A 17,724-nucleotide genomic window follows, 5' to 3' on the forward strand; every position below is an offset into this window, starting at 1 on the left:
GTATCCTGTCAGTTGAAGGTAGCCAATGAGGTGGCCAGAGGGAGGGATCACAATGGGTAATCCTCATGTGATCCCTCCCCTGTCTCCCACTTCCAGAGAAACAGAGGCTAGGGACACCCACTATTCCTCCCCATCCTGGCTAATAACCAGATGGACCTAACCTCCATGAATCTATCCAGCTCTTTTTTGAACCCTGTTAAAGTTCTAGCCTTCACCGCATCCTCTGGCAAGGAGTTCCACAGGTTGACTGTGCCCTGAGTGAAGAAAAACTTCCTTTTGTTTGTTTTAAACCTGCTACCTATTAATTTCATTTGGTGACCTCTAGTTCTAATATTGTGGGAATAAGTAAATAACTTTTCCTTGTTCACTTTGTCCATACCAGTCATGATTTTATAGACCTCTATCATATCCCCCATTAGTCTCCTCATTTCTAAGCTGAAAAGTCCCAGTCTTTTTAATCTCTCTTCATATGTGACCCGTTCTACACCCCTAATCATTTTTGTTACCCTTTTCTGAACCTTTTTTAATGCCAATATATCTTTTTTGAGATGAGGCGATGACATCTGTATGCAGTATTCAAGATCTGGGCATACCATGGTTTTATATGGAGGTAATAAGTTATTGTCTGTCTTATTCTCTATCCTTTTTTTAATGACTCCTAACATTCTATTTGCTTTTTTCACTGCCACTGCACGCTGAGTGGATATTTTCAGAGAACTATCCACAATGACTCCAAGATCTCTCTCTTGAGTAGTTATAGGTAAATTAGTATCCATCATATTGTATATATAGTTGGGATTATGTTTTCCAATGTGCATTACTTTACATTTATCAACATTAAATTTCATTTGCCATTTTGTTGCCCAATCACTTAGTTTGATGAGATCTTTTTAAAGCTCTTCACAGTCTTCTTTGTCTTACCTATCTTGAAGAGTTTGGTATCATCTGCAAATTTTGCCACCTCACTGTTTACCCTTCTCTAGGTCATTTATAAATAAACTGAATAGGACTGGTCCCAGGACAGACACTTGGGGGACCCCACTTACCTCTCTCCATTCAGAAAACTTACCATTTATTCCTACCCTTTGTTTCCTGTCTTTTAACCAGTCCTATCAATACGCCAAAGGACCTTCCCTCTTTTCCCATGACAACTTACTTTACTTAAGAGCTTTTGGTGAGGGACCTTGTCAAAGGCTTTCTGGAAATCTAAGTATACTACATCCACTGGATCCCCCTTGTCCACATGTTTCAACCCAGTCTAAGGGGGTTAGGCACTCTAATCTCAGTGATTTGCATTGGCAATTGAGCACCTAAATCCTTTAGGTTTCATTGTAAATACTAACCTAATGCATTAACGTGAGTAAAGCAGAACAGCATTTTGGCCAGAGTATAGAAAGTCTCCTTTTACCACGCATAATAATCCTGAGGTCATATCTTGCCACAAGTCTTTAGGCATTACTCATTGTTGATTTCAATGGGGGCATCTGTGTATAGTCTTAGGATATGTCTTCACTGCAATGCTATTCCGGGATATCAGAGGTATCCCAAAATAGCTACCCAGCATCTTTTGAACGCGTACGCTATTTCAAAATATAGCGGACACGCCATTTCAGCATCCCTGTAAACCTTGTTCCACAAGGAATAAGGGATGTCTTGAAATAGTGCTATATTTCAAAATTTGGTGCTGTGCAGATGCGCCAAATTTCGAAATAGCCTATTTAGAAAGAATCGAAATAAGGTACGCAATTTGCATAGCGCAAATTGCGTATCTTATTTCGAGCCAAGGGTGCAGTGTAGATGCACCCTTTGATAGTCCCTCCATTGACAGAGAGATCATCTTGATAATCCAATGGGTTGTCTCCATCCCTCCGCCTATTGTGGAAATGGTAAGAGAGCAATCTCATTTCCACTGTGTCTGATATCTGACTCTGGTATTATTCCCAGTTTGTGTTGGAGAGCACAGTACCACCAACCTTACCTTCTGTTCCTTGAGCTGCTGCTCCAGTTTTAGGAGCTCCTCTTTGTTCTTCAGCATGTGCTGCTGCAGTGCCTTTATTTCGCCCTGCTTGTTGTCCATTTCCACTTGCATTTGCTTCAGCTCCTTCTCCAGTTTGTCCTTCCTTCGAGCCTCCCGCGATGCTTCGTTCTGACGCATCTGGATTTCCTGCTGGAACTGCCGTCACATGGTGACAGAGAAAAGAAAGAACTTAGGGGCTTGTATTCAGACAAATCAAATGCAGTTTTCTTTTATTATTAGGCTTTATCTACACTTAACAGCGGACGTGCTTTAACATGGCAATGTGGCCATGGCAGAAGCACTGGGACAAAGCTCTCCCAGCACTCTGTGTAAACCACCTCCACAAGGGGAATAGCTATGGAACCTAGGTGTCCCGCATGGCAGTACAGAGCATGACCCCAGCTTGCTTTGCTCTGTATACCTGACAAGAAGGCATAGCAAGAAGGATATCTCCCCCTCTGTTTTCCTGCTCCTGATTTCAGGTCTCTCATTCTCCCCTCCTCATCCTTCTGCTGTCTCTTTCTGCCCCTGTGACGGGGTGCGCCAGCCCCACTCTGAATAGGCAGGGGTTAACCAGGCTATCCTAGCTGGAGGAGCCTTGCCCCTGCAGCCCTACCAGGCATGCTCAGACTGTAGCCCAGGTATAAAAGCCTGGTGGAGAGGCTCAGTCTGGGCAGGCTGGTGGAGGAGAAGGACCTCTGGTTGCAACTCCTGAGCAGCAGCAGCAGCCACAGGAGCCAGAGCCAGAGCCAGAGCCAAGAGCAGCGGAGGCCCCGACGACAGCTGGTTGCAACCCCCGCAGATTCCCAAGGATACGAGGCCTTCGAGGAGCAAGAAAGCCCAGCTGCTACATGGGACACCGACCTGTCAGAGATGGTAGGAAGCGGCCCGGGGGGGCGGTGCAGGAGCAGCCTCTCCCACCCCGAGATCCTCTGTCTGTTTCGGTTGGATTCCCCACCGAGGGAGTGGTGGACCTTAATGTCACTCACAGGGCCATAGGCCAGGACTCGGTGGAGTAGGGTGGGCCCGGGTCCCCCTACCGGGGAACAGCAACCTCCCTTCCCCCACCGTAACTTTGGCCATTAGGATCTCTGGATCTCCATTAAAGGGCCAGCCTCGGACTTTAACTCACTGACTCTGGTCATTGAGCCATCTAGCTCTGCCTTAAAGGGCCAGCCCTTGACTTGGATTTCCTGACTCCCCGACCTGGGGCCGGGGGCCGACCAGCCTGGCATCAAAGGGCCAACTTTGACTTATTGACTTTGGCTATTGAACCATCCGGCCTGACATTAAAGGGCCAGGCTCTGACTTTGATGTACTGACTTTGCCTTAGTAGCCCTTCCCACCCTGCTTTAAGGGGCCATGCCTTGACTCTAGCCATTAGGCCATCTGTCCCCAAGAAGAGGGGCCTAACCAGAGGTGTTTTACCAGTCGTACAGGGTGGGTCGCAGACTCAGGCAGCCCAGGGACATGAGATTCTACCCCTGGGATGGAGAAGAGAGGACCGTCCCATGCCAGCCCCCCATACCACACTCATATTCCTTTCACCTCTCCTTCCGGGATCCTCCCACCATTCCCTGTCCTCTTGCTCTCTCCCCATTTACATGTCCTCTGACATATTCTCATCCTTCTTCACCTCCAGCAGGCGTCTGTAGTAAGAACATATTCACAGTATGATAACCCTCAGGGATAGAAAGCCTCCTGCAGATATGGAGGCTTCAAATGCAGGAGGGGACATCCACAAAGTGAGAGGACACTGTGACTCTGACATCGCCTTCGAATGCGGGAGATTTGGCAGCAGTGGACAGAGTCTAGAGTTGACAAACTGCTCTGCAAAGAATGTAGCAGAGAAATCGGGCAAAGGAGAAACGCGCTGATGATGAACTCCTCACTGTGCCTGCTGCAAAGGTTTGGGATGTGAAATGGCAGGCAGCGGCAGAGTAGTCAATGGAAATAAATTGCTAAGGTGGGAAACAGTTTAGGACAAAGACAACTATTGCAACCTGGTGAGCTGCACCGACCTGAGCGATGTTTTGTTCTGCCTCATTTTTTGCCTTCTCGGATTCTTGCTGTTGCTCTGTAGCTTGGATTAGACTTTCACGTAACTTCACAACCTCTGACAGTAGCTGGTCTCGCTCCTTTGTTACTTCTTCCTTAAATCTCAGCAAATCCCGGACACTGGAATAAAGGAAACAATATTCAAACAATATCACTCTCCCCTTTAGGGTTCTCTCTGACCTGGTCTATTCTAGACCCGGCAGGTCGGCTTAAGGTACGCAACTCCAGCTATGCAAAATACGTAGCTAGAGTCAGCTTACCTTACGCCAAGCCGTGCTGACATTCCCACAGCGTGTGCTCCCATCAGCTTCCCTTATTCCTTGCAGAACGAGGAGTACCGGACGCTGGTGGAGGCTGCCCTCAGTGTTCAATTTATGGGTCTACATTAGACCCAGTAAATCAAACTCTAGAAGATCGACCTCCGCAGCATCAATCTTCTCGTGAGTATAGACGTGCCCACCGATACCAGAACAAGATATTTGGCGATTACTGGGAGTTTAAAAGTCACTTATTTCATTTTTAAGTCCTTTTGAATTAATTCACTGCAGCTGCCAATCAAATACATGAGCTACATACTATATTCATGAGCCATGAACAAGGCAGACAGACCCAACATTTATTCTACTGCTCCATAAATAATGCTGTCTTTATTTTCACTGCCCTCTTGGGTCTAAAAATCCCACCAATCCCCCAAACTTATGGTTGCAAGAAAAGACAAAAATTCCAGCTGCTCTAGCCTGTGCCTCTTGGAAAGTCGTCCTACTGCCTCATTTTTGCACAATTTTCCAGGGTCCCTGCACTGCTGCATCCACTCTCTTTGCAACCCATCTGACGGCGGTGGCTATACTGATGAAGTCTTGCTGCAGCACGAGCCATAAACGACACTCCCTGATCTGAGGAGCTAACAGTCAAGCTATCCCTGGTCTCTCGTGGAACGAGGTGTACAGCTAGTTTGGATTAGGAAGCCTAGTCCGAACTAGCTAGTTCGTGCCGCGTGTAGGCGCGCGGCACGCAGTCCGAACTAGCCGGCATTTAAAAATGGCGCCGGCCGTGATCATGCAAATGAAGCCCGGGAAATTCAAATCCCGGGCTTCATTTGCAACTCCGTATGACTACATTAACCACCCTAGTGCAAACTAGGGTGGCTAGTGTAGACATACCCAGAGAGCAATAAAATCAACTTGCCCAAGGACATACCAGTAGGCTTGTGGCAGAGCTGGGAATAGTAGCCAGCTCTCCCACTTCCAGTCTCTAGTCGGTGGGGGAGGGGGGCAATTTCAGCTCGCAAGTCACATGCGGCTCTTTTACAGGTAAAGTACCAATCATGAAACCATGCCCCTGCCCCCGCCAGCCTCTATTCTCCACCTACCAGACTGGGGGAGGATCTTGGGGCTTCTGTCCTGCAGCAAGGACTATAGGCTGCTGTCCAGTGAACAGCGGGAGCTCAGGGCTGAAGCCCCAAACCCTGGCAGGCACCTGCTACAGGGTAGAAGCCTTGAGCCCCAGCAGGCACACCCTGCAGGACTGAGGCCCTCAGCTCCAGTACCTGCGCCTGCAGTACTGGGACACAGCTTGCTTTTTTTCCTGTTCACCTGACTTTTGGGGAGCGAGGGGAAAGTCCATGGCTTCTGGGCATGCCTTTCACTCCTGGCTGGTGAAGAGATGGGCAGAGGTGTAATTCATGGAAAATACATATTTTCCCCTCGCTCCCTGACAGTCAGGGGAATGGGAAGAAAAGCGAGCCACATCCGGTAGGCAAGTCTGCTCCCCCACCCCCTTCCTCCGCTATCCCAAAATGGTGCCCTTGCATGCATCCCAGCTCTTAATCATCTAAAAATTGTCAAGTGTGGCTTGGAAAATCAGTAAGTTTGGCCACCCCACAAGGCCATGCTGCCATTATGAATGCAAATATTTGCAGACATAGGTGCTGGAAGTAGGGGTGTGGGGAGGTGCTGCAGCACCCCCTGACTTGAAGTGTTTTCCATTATATGCAGGATTTACAGCTTCATTCAATGGCTCTCAGAACCCCACTATAAAAACTATTCCAGCACCACTGTTTGCAGGATCAGGCTCTCATAATCAGGCACAGATCAGACAAGACAGGCTGGCAAGTTCGAGGAAAGCTGATAATCTGATCCAACATCCATTGAACTCAATGGGCCTGATTTTCTGTTGTCCTGCAATTTGCATTGTCATTTGCACACCAGTGAAAAGCGAATGCACAGTGGAAATAAAACACAACTATTCCAATTTACACTCACCTTGCACTGGTGTGAATGACTCCACACAATGCAGGGCCAGGGAGAAACAGCTCCATTGAATTAGATCAGGTTCTCCTGTTCCTCCATGGAGACAACTTACTTGTGCTCTTGACCCAATGATAATCCAGATCCTTGCTCCACTAATTTCGTCAGGTTCATAATTTCTTCTTTCAGTGAGAGAATGGTTTCCTTTGCTTTCTGCTCCTTGTCATAGGCTGCATCCACCATTTTCCAGGCCTTTTCAATCTCCTGGTAGAACATCATGGAAAAACAGTTTAACAAGCTACATTGGATTCAGAATGAACAACAAATTGGAAAGTCATTATTTTTGTCTTGGTTAACTAATAATACAGTTTTTGGTTTTTTTTTCATATTTAGATATATATCAGATTCCTCTTTCCGTGGACATTATACTGGGTCAGTCAAGTGCCATCCATTTATATTTAATTGAGGATCAATTAAGTCATTGTTCTGTAATAGACACATTGGTCTTTAAATCTGCAAAGCCTTGTTGTTGGATTTTGGTTTCATGACTCCCCCTGAAATTAGTAAGAGTTTTATGGCCAAAAGCCCACTCAACTCTCTAAGAAGTCACATTTTAAGACATTAAAAACCACATTTCTGTCTTAAAATATTCCATCTACTGTAGTTACAAGTAACACCTACAATCATTATAACCGAGATTGCAAGAAGAGGGGAAGACTTTTTTCCAGTTTGTTTGTTTGTTTGATTGGTTGATGAGAATGTTATAGCTCAAGATGACCGCACCTGTATTCCCCCTCCATGGCCCCTCAAGGCCATCCAATACCTGCCATGGAAACTATTCCACAAAATCACTTTTGTTGTCCCTATATAGAGAGTTAGTGATGCCCTGCTTTAGCAAAGCACTTGACTACGGGTACGTCTAGATTACAGACTTCTGTCGACAAAGAGCATCTAGACTACATCCAGTTCTGTCAACAAAGCAAGTCTTTGTCGACATGAGAGCGTAGATGCAAAGGACAGTGTAGATGCAATAACACCTTCTGTTGACAGAATTCTGTCGACAAAAGGAGTTATTCCTCGCAGAATGAGGTTTACCGCCATTGACAAAACTGCCGAGTTCTGTCGACATTATGTCGACAGAACTCGGCGGTAGTGTAGAAGCAGGTATAGTTTTGTCAACAAAAGGCCACTTTTGTCAACAAAACCCTGTTGTCTAGACATACCCGAAGTGCCTGACTTTAAGCCCATATGTAGTCCTATTGACTTCACATGTCTCTACTTTAAGTGGTACTTAGAGCTGCAGTGGAAGTACTCTATGCTTACATTTAGGCAGATGCCCACATATTTTACAGAATCTGAGCCCTAGTCTGCTTTATTTTGTTTGTTTGTTTGTTTAGGGGGGAGTCTTGGGGGCTGTCTTTCACCCACCCAGTAACCAGAGAGAAGAAACCTTTTTGTGATAGGAAAGTGTGGTTGTGACACCACAAAAATTGCCCAGTGGCTAAGGCACAATTGTAGTATCTGAAGAAGTTTTTAACATTTTTTTAAATTTACTAGATTTCAAGTGTAGAGTGTCCCTTTAATATCTTATCAAGGTTGTGTAACAAACAGATGGCAGTACGGAAGTTAACAGTAAAGGCTGGCAATTGTCTCTAACTCACATTATTGTGGAAGAAGAAAAGAAACTCAAGCAAAAAGTACTAGTTAAGAATCTAATGCCAGATTTATTAGGAATTTGGAGACTTGTTTCCGATTTAGATCCCAAACCTTTCAATGCAACTCTACATAGGCACTTGCACCCAACCCCACTAAAGTCATGGAGAATCTTTTTATTAACGTCAGTTGAACTTGCAACTTTACTCAGGTGAGTATTTTCGTGAAATTCAATGGGACTACTCTGGTGAGTAATGACTTCTCACCTGAAAGTAAAGGTTACAGGATTGTGCCCATAGATCCTTACGCTCCCTGTCAATGGTAAAAATTCACTTTGCATACACACGGATCTAGGGCAAGATGTAAACAGGAGACATCCTAATCAGGCTTATGACATTTATTTCTGCTAGAAGGGGACCACACCTAATGTTACCTAATTGAACTAATAGTTCAACTAATTGTTTCTAACTTCAGATGGGGCTATAGGAGGTTGCTTCTTTTAAATTGAAGATTAAATAGAAGGAAATCTCTGATGATGGAAATGTCTATTTTTAAAAATCACATTCTCATGTCAAACTCATTGGGAAGCTAGGGCTTAGAGAACACAGAGCATGTCATAATCTTTTAGATAATCAGATTATAATTAGTAATTTAAAAATGCACTGCAGTTTATTGCATAATTAACTCCAGAAACAGAGCCGTACTTGATGTTTGTACTAACAGTCGTTCAGAAAATTTGCGGAAAAGATTTCTGGTAATTATGAAGTACCTAGTTCATAAGCTGTAACTGCTTTGTTTTATTGGCGTTTAAGTAACAAAAGTGATTGCACTAATTTAATTGTTCAAAGACTGAGAGTTTGCCTATACATACAGGGGTGCAGTAGAGCTGCTGTAGTGTTTAGTGAAGACACTGCCTATAGGGACAGGAGAGCTTTTCCCAGCAGCATAGTTATTTCACTTCTCAGAGAGGTGGTATATATATATCGATGGGAGATACAGAGGCAACAGAGGCAACAGCATGGAGTAGCAGGCAGCCAGTCCACGTGGGGAGCTGTTTTTTAAACTGGCTCCCCTCGCAGACCAGCTCCCACCTGGAACCCCACACCACTGACTCTGATACGAAGACAGCAGTGCAGGGTGGCAGGGGGCTCCCTGGGAGTGAGGCTGGATTGCACTGGCTGCTGGTCCTGCCCCTGGGAACTACAGAATAGTCGAGTAATTGCTAAGAATTCGTGCATTTACTCGACTATTCAATTACCCAACAGCTAACACCCTTACTCCCATCGATACTGTGCTGTTACACCAAGAGTTCTGTCAGGATAACGGCTTGTTTCAGGAGCGTGGATGTTCCACACCCCTGGGTGATATAGTAACACCACCATAAGCCTGTTGCATAGACCAAGCCTAAAATCGTGGAGGCCGGGTTAACAGTTGTCAGCCCTAGAGAATGAAGTCCTGTTAGCCAGAGCCAGGGCAGTGCATGCTTCTGCATACTGCTCTGACAACATCCCTCCATCCTAACCTGGTGGAAGATCATAGAGGCAAGCGTGAAATTCGTTCTCTGTAGTTCAATTCAGTACTTGCCTTCTCTGATGTGTCTCTCAACCAAGGGCTATTATGTGAGGTGCACATAAGAAAATGGCCTAAAACAGTAAAAACACAGCACTGAGCAGCCTAGATGGTAACATCAATTGATCCCTACTGACCTGGCCACTATCCTGTATTCTAATCTAAAGAGTCTGGCTTCTGCACCTGAACATTTCAACAGGACTTCACAGGGTACAGGGCTCGGCCTCTGCTGTTACATACCAACGGCCATACTGGGTCCCACCAAAGGCCCATCTAGCCCAGCGTCCTGTCTTCTAACACTGGACAATGCCAGGTGCCCCAAAGGAAATGAACAGAACAGGGAATTATCAAATGATCCATCCCCTGCCACCCATTCCCAGCTTCTAACAAACAGAGGCTAGGAACACCATGCTTGCCCACTCTGGCTAATAGTCAATGATGGATTTATCCTCCATGAATTTGTTTAACTCTTTTTTGAACCCTTTTATAGTCTTGGCCTTCACAACATCCTTTGGCAAGGAGTTCCATGGGTTCACTATGAGTTGTGTGAAAAAATACTTCCTTTTATTTGTTTTAAACCTTCCTTTTGTTTGTTTTAAACCTATTAATTTCATTTGGTGACCCCTAGTTCTTGTATAATGAGGAGGAGTAAATAACACTTCCTCATTTACTTCCTCCACACCAGGCATGATATTATAGACCTCAATCATATCTCCCCTTGGTTGTCTCTTTCCCAAGCTCACAAGTCAGACTGGAAGATTGTGGCCTTCTTGTGGATTTGACCTGCTGATCTAGAAGGAAAAGTCTCTGCACCCATTACCTCTATGATCTAGTCAGTCACTAACATTTAGGTCTTTATTCATGTTGCTTTTACAGGAACAGCCTCAGTAGAATTCTCTTTTCTCTAACACATTCTGGCATGTTTACATTGTGACAGAAGACCTCTGGCATGGCCACAGCTGGCCAAGTAGCTAACTCAGACTTGTACGGTCTAGGCTGCAAGCCTATAAAACTATAGTGTAAACATTCAGGCTCAAACTAAAACCCTGGCTCTGAGACCCTGCGAGGTTGTGAAGGTCTCAAAGCCTAGTTCCAGTTCAAGCCCAAGTGTCTACATTGCAATTTTTAGCCTTACAGCCTGAGCCCTGGCACACGATGCTGCAGGTATTTTATTGCAATGTAGACTGCAATAAAACGGCTATTTTGTTTTGTTTTAATGTAGTAAAGGAAATATGCTTCAAAGTTGTATTGGGATTTGAATCTACTTGCTAGTTTGCATTAAGCACATCTGACGGTCTTTCCAAAGCAATTAGTGAAATTACAGCGAAGTACAGTGAAATTAGGATTAGTCATAGGATTCCATTTCTGACGGTAAAACTGCATGCAATTTTGAGGGCCCTCTGAAAAAAATCAATAGCAACTGAAGAGTTTCTCTGAGAAATAGCAAATTAAGTGTTTTTCAGACATGACAAGAACATTTTTGTTATAATGTTATAGTGATACCAGAATATTTCATCCAAACATTAAGCCTCCTATCAAAGCTGAGAAATACCTGTGCTTTCTGCCCCCACATCAACACAGGCCTGTGTGTTATAAGAATATCTCTTATGAGCTGTTTATTCTGCACTGTTTCTAACTGTAACATATTGCCCAACACCTTTCCTACACTGGTTTCAAAGCAGCTACGTTGGTGGGTGCTGTTACTCTGTACATCCCTTTATGGCAGAGGCAGGGAACCTTTTTTGGGTCAGAGCCACTGACCCACAGAAAAATCAGTTGGGGGCCGCCCATAAGCGAGAAGCAAAAACAAAACACAAATCTCACTGACATGGCCCTTGAGTGAGGAGGAGAAAGACACTCCCCACATTCCCCTCCCACAACAGAGCTGAGAGGGCCCCAGCCTAGTAATTTTTGTGTGCTCCAGCCCTGCTGGGGGGCAGTGGGTAGCTGAAGCACCAGCACAGGCTCCTCAATGCCGGGGAGTCTGAGCAGTGGGAGTCAGAGCCAGGCTAGACAGGGGCTGCATCTGGCTCCCGGGCCTGAGGTTCTCCACCCCTGCTCTATGGCTGGGGGGAGTCTCTGCTGCTGTATCCCACTCCCCAGCTTCCATTTGTTAGTCTACAGTTTCAGAGCCTGCCTCCACTCTGGCTGAGAGAGGGACAAGACAGAAGCAGCGTGAAATTGACATGATTTGTGTCAATTTCACACTGACTCTCTCTAGTCCAGCAGCCTGGGCCTTGACTGGTGCCAAACCAGAGAATTTGGAGAACCACGGCAGGTCAATGTTATAGTGGGTGGAACTCTTTATTTTTGTTTCACCAAGGCAAATAAATGGAAAAGCGCTCACAGTGCTGCTTAATAATGTATGACTATTGATACAACCTATAAAAGCCCACACCTAGCCAAGTCTTATCAGTTCTCTTCATAACAAAGCGTTAGTGTTGTCATACAATTTTACTGTATTGGCACAAGGAAACGAGTAGCTGAAGCATAAAAAACATGCTTGCATTTAGCAGCATTACCAGCACTTCCCCTGCTCACTGGTCTCTTAGAAGATATTTTGGGGTAATTTAGAGCTAAATAACAGCACAGAAAACAGACTGGTGGCTATACACAAGTGTTAAGGTACCTCAGAAAACTTGGCCACACCCACAATAAATGGACAATTGACTAACTAAAATCATGCTGGATCCTGGATATCGCTGAACCAGAGAATGCCGGACTAGAGAGGTTCAAGGATCTGATTAACAACAGGAAAAAACTCCAAGGTTCCAAGTTTTCATTCTGCAGCAACTTGGGAAAGCTCTGAGTAGGAGCAGAGGCACAAGAACTGTCTGTCTAAAGTCTTGGGATGACAGCGCTCCCAAGAATTTATGCTCTGATCACATATAGAAGGCTGTCTTCTCAAACATGAGGACAAGATGCTTAATTTTTTAAATGAAAACTTACAAAAGTTGATGTCACTTCCCTGGAAAACTCCTACTTGCAACAGGCAGACAGATTTTTTATTTCCTGCCAACATTTAAAATGTATACAGGCAGTCCCCGGGTTACGTACAAGATAGGGACTGTAGGTTTGTTCTTAAGTTGAATCTGTATGTAAGTCGGAACTGGCGTCCAGATTCAGCCGCTGCTGAAACTGATCAGTTTCAACAGCGGCTGAATCTGGATGCCAGTTCTGACTTACATACAGATTCAACTTAAGAACCCCAGGCATCCCCAAGTCAGCTGCTGCTGAAACTGATCAGCGGCTGATTCCAGGAAGCCGGGGGCAGAGCAATTCTGCCTCGGGCTTACTGATCAGCGGCTGAATCAGGACGCCTGGGGCAGAGCAGCTGGGGTGCTGCCGGGTTGGTCCAGTAGCGCCGAGGAGCGGCGCTGCGGGACCAACCCAGCAGCGCCCCAGCTGCTCTACCCCAGGCGTCGTGGGCAGAAAAGCCTGGTCTGCTGGGGAGGAGGGGGCACTAGCTGCGCTCCCCCCCCCCAGCAGACCAGGGAGACACGGAGCAAAGCCGCGGAGGACGCCCGCAGCGGGATAGCCCAGACGCACCGCGGCTATCCCGCTGCGGGCGTCCTCCGAGGCTTTGCTCTCAGACCAGGGAGACGGGGAACAGCTTTTCTCGCCCCGGAGAATGCGGGCGGCGGGACCGCAGCTCATCTGGGTGTCCCGCCGCTCCCGTCCTCTGGGGCGAGAAAAGCCCCCTTCGTAACTGCGGATCCGACATAAGTCGGATCCGCGTAACTCAGGGACTGCCTGTATAACATTTCAGAAACATCAACTAATTAATTTCAGAATGCTCCTGTGGCATAATTATTATCCTTGTTTTACAGATAAATCAGCTTACACACAGAATTAGTAACTCCTTTGACGCCAACAGAGATAGCGTGATTTGTGTAAATAAGCACAGAATTAGAATGACATGGCTTGCCCAATGCAACTCAGCAAGTCAGTAGCAGAGCAAAGGTTAGACTGAAGGTTTTAGCTCCCAACTCTACATTCAGTCCTCTAACTCATACTACTTCTCTATATCAGAATAATCTCTTCAGGATACTGAACTGATGAAAAATTTCCCTCAGCTTATTACTACAATTTATACTTAATTGTATTTAAATTTTACCCTCTTCAGTGACGCTATCGTTGACTGATCATCTTGAGAGAGCTTCAGGGCTGCAGCCACTTTCGCCGAATTCACCACAATCTCTGCATTCAGCTCCCTGCATTTTGACATTAGACGCCTCTCATTTTCGTAGGATTTCTTCATAACTGTGTGGAGCTTCTCATATTCTATCCGGAATTTCTCCAGACTTCTATCTCCCTTAAGTTCATCGATGATGTCTTGGAAATCTTTTTCCAGTGCTTCAAAGGCATTTTCTTCTATGCACAGTTTTTCATACTTTTCCTGTATTAAATGAGGTGGATAATCAATTAGCAAGGAGAGTTCAAAAATCTCAGTTTTGCCAGCAGATGACCACAAAAGATAACAGCAATATATTCATTAGGGATGTAAAATCCTGTTTAATCAGTTAAACACTCCTTCCTAGTGGGCTGGAGCACCCGCCTGCTGTGGGCATGAGCTGAGCGCTCCCACCCAGAGAACGCTGCTCCAGCCCCGGCCGGTTAACCACAAACTGTAAGCATCACCCGGTAAGGGTGATGCTTACCGGTTAACCAGTTAACCATTCATATTAATGACAGCTCATTGGTAACTAACCATGATATAAACGTTCTGTGTAGCAGCTCCCTCCCATACAAAATTTACATTTCATTCTATTTTTTTAAATAGCTATCCATTAATTTCACTGAAATAACTTAACCTTCAGACTGTTGAAGCTCCTGAAATTGAGCATGACGACGCTAAAGCTAAGTCTAAAAAAAGCCACTATAGCTACAACCTTTAAAGAATGCATCAGATACTTATTTAACTGAGCACTTTAACCCCATTTTTTCTGCATCCCCCACATCCTTCAGTCAGATACATATTTTCTGCAAAGATATTTCCAGCACGTCATTGTCTCTCAGCCAAGTTTGGCTCTGCTACTGACAGTATCATCCCATCACCAGGAAGCTCTACCATTGGCCCTGTCACACAGGGAGTTTTGATTAATCTCAGCTGTGCAGACAGATTTTGCCAACCTTGGCTCTGCAGACCCCACTCACCAGTTATTGATAGCATTTTCCTATTTTCACAGTAGTGAGAGTTCCATGCTAATCAAAGAAAACGACCCCATTAAACCATTCCGCCTCCAAAAAGAAATCTCCATATATGTAGGTTACCAACTCAGCATACTCAGGGTCACACCCTACTCTCCTGGTCCCACAAGTAGTCCCACTGATTTACATGGAGAAACTTGGTGAATAAGAATAGCAGGATTTATTCTTCCTAATTACTTGGGATTACAGGGGATTGTGTTTCTCAGGATATTTGGACAAATTAAAATTGGGGACAGCAACACCAGATCCTCCCCACCCATCTACCCACCAAAATGTAGGTAAATTCTGATCTAGATTTCAGCACTGTGATGCAGCCTTTCCTCTATGCCAAGCTGACTTAGAACAATGAGTCCAAAGCCTCCCTATCTCTGTAGACGTTCTCACTGGGATTTGATTCCAGATTCAAACCAGAGGTCTGTCTTTATCTGAAACTCTGTAGGAAATCATGGGATGAAACTGCGCAAAGAAAATGTAAGCTGAATATCAGAAATAGGGGGAAAAAACAGTTCCCAAGAGCGTGGAATAATGTCTGACAGGAAGCAGTGGAATCTCTGCTGCTTAGCACATTTAAAACTCAGTCAAGTGGGGACAGTCCAAAATATAATGTATGAGCCAAAGGGTAATGGACAAAATGGATGCTTTTTCTCTCTAATGTCTAAGACTTGAATTCTGATCTCACTTACACTATAATGACTTCATTAAAATAGTTGTTAATCCAGTGTGAAATTGGTGTGAGAAGAGAATCGCACCAAGTCAGCTTGTGAGTAATTGATCCTTTTCTAGTACATGTAAAACATTCATCTCATATTTTAAGACTAAATGTATTTTTATTCCATCTACCGTATTTGGATATGCCATTTCATCAAAGACTAATTAAATTGAAAGGTGCTCTGCAATATTCATTTGACACTTAAAATATTATTCTTTGAGCTTAGTAATAGCATCCTAATTATATGAGTTTAGGTTCATCTTTTTGTGTGTTGGTAAGAAAAATATTTTTGGTAAAACTTTTTTGGTGACATGACATTAAAACCAGCAACACACATAGGTAGTCATGCTCAGTTCCAAGAGCTCCAACTGTCTGAAGGTCAAGCTATTTCAGTGGAATTAATGGATATCTATTTAAAAAATAGAATGGAACGTGAATTTCATATAGGAGGGAGGCCGCTGCTATACTAAATGCACCCCTGATGTAAGTCCACTGTTGTATGTGATGCAGCAAAAAAGAATTGGTTCCACACACTGGATTAGATTATTTTTTAAATGGCCAACAATTTGCGGTGCCTGTTTTCTGGGTGCTTGGCTGGACCTGGTTTTCAGAAATGACTGGCACCGTGCCTCCAATTAAAGTTGATCAAAGTAGTGGGAGCTCTGAAAATTAGGACCAACATGTCTCAAGATGGAAACCAAACCTGAGGTATCCAAAAGTATTGGCTACTTAAAAGTCTTTCTATATATGTCTTCCATAATATCAGAAATAGCTTCGGGTGCACCACCAAGCAGATTTTTGCCCACCATCTAGTCAGCCGTCTCGAATCGTTGTAAACTCTGCAACGTTTGCTGATAGAAATGTGCGTGTGAAAACAAAATGATGTGGATGGGATAAACAGTATTAGCGTCAGTCTGGTCAGCCCCAGTGACATCTCTGCCCAGAACTTCAGCAATCCACATCGGCACAGTTTCAAACAAAGGACAGAAGACAAGAAAAGGCCAGGTCACAATGAACTGCAAAGTGGATTCATCCTTAGCTACAGCTGGGTGGAAGCTGTGCAGAAGGCTTCAGCCCAGGGCACTGCTCTCTTAGGGTATGTCTACACTATAAAGTTAATTCGAACTAACAGACGTCTAGCCTTCACAGCCTCCTGCACTTCCACAGGTTGACTATTTGCTTTGTGAAGAAGAACTTTCTGTTATTAGTTTGAAGCCTGCTACCCATTCATTTCATTTGGTGTCCTCTAGTCCTTCTATTATGGGAACTAATGAAGAACTTTTCTTTATGCACTCTCTCCACACCACTCATGCTTTTATAGACCTCTATCATATCCCCCCTCAGTCTCCTCTTTTCTAAGCTGAGAAGTTCCAGTCTCTTTAGCCTCTCTTCATATGGCACCTGTTCCAAACCCCTGATCATTTTAGTTGTCCTCCCCTTTCCCTCCCTCTCTCTTCCCCTCTCCCACCTCCTTTTCCCAGTTTCCCCGAGTTTTGTTCAATAAAGAGAGTTTCTATTTTTGAACACACGTGTCCTTTATTTTGTACATCAGGAAGGGGAGCTAGGGAGGGGTAAGTGGAAGGAGGTGAGGGAGGAATGGGGTACGAGCCCCCGATGGGGAGGACTGGGGTGGCTCTGTGGGCTTCTCGGGGTGGAAGCTCTCCTGAAGCCCCTTGATTGACCCCCCCTCCGGATGGCAGCCTGTGGCAAGCTGATAGCCGAGTGCTGTGATGTGCCCAGTGTGGGTACTCCGGGCACTCCAAGCCAGGACTGCTTTGCAAGCGGGGAACCCCTGAGAACTGTCTGTCCGGGGTGGGGGTCGGGTCCCTTTAAGCACAGCCCTCGGCTAGCCTGAGACAGCAGCTCCACGCTCTAAGTCCTAATCTGATGCTCTGCCAGCACTGCTTCCGGCCATCCTTAACCTCTGTTCAGGGTCCACTCAGTGTGGACATGCTAGTTCGAATTAGCAAAACGCTAATTAGAACTAGTTTTTAAGTCTAGATGCGCTAGTTTGAATTAGATTAGTTCTAATTAACTAATTAGATTAGATTAGTTTGAATTAACTAATTCGAACTAAGTTAGTTCGAATTAGCGCTGTAGTGTAGACGTACCCCCAGAGAGTAGGAGCCACAAGCCCGGGGTTGGGATGGGCTGAGATGCTAAGGAAGGAAAGAGCAGAAGAGAGGGGGAAAGGGGAGAAGAGGGAGGAGAGGAGGTGATAGGGGAAAAGGGGGAGAGGGCGGGAAGGGGGATGAGGAGAA

At 45.2% G+C, this 17,724-nt stretch overlaps 1 protein-coding gene across 2 annotated transcripts in view; it reads right to left on the reverse strand.

The window, feature by feature from the left end:
• CFAP58 (cilia and flagella associated protein 58) overlaps positions 1–17,724 on the reverse strand; it is a 97,580-nt gene that overhangs the window by 78,666 nt on the left and 1,190 nt on the right. For both annotated transcript variants that reach the window (XM_075935520.1, XM_075935519.1), the window contains exons 2-5: positions 13,661–13,942; positions 6,437–6,585; positions 4,039–4,195; positions 1,979–2,173 (exon numbers count right to left, since the gene is read on the reverse strand). In XM_075935520.1, the coding sequence (XP_075791635.1) occupies positions 1,979–2,173; positions 4,039–4,195; positions 6,437–6,585; positions 13,661–13,942 (783 nt within the window). The remainder of the gene's footprint in view (positions 1–1,978; positions 2,174–4,038; positions 4,196–6,436; positions 6,586–13,660; positions 13,943–17,724) is intronic.

The sequence above is a fragment of the Pelodiscus sinensis genome, chromosome 8 (assembly GCF_049634645.1).
Source record: "Pelodiscus sinensis isolate JC-2024 chromosome 8, ASM4963464v1, whole genome shotgun sequence".
Taxonomy (NCBI): domain Eukaryota; kingdom Metazoa; phylum Chordata; order Testudines; family Trionychidae; genus Pelodiscus; species Pelodiscus sinensis.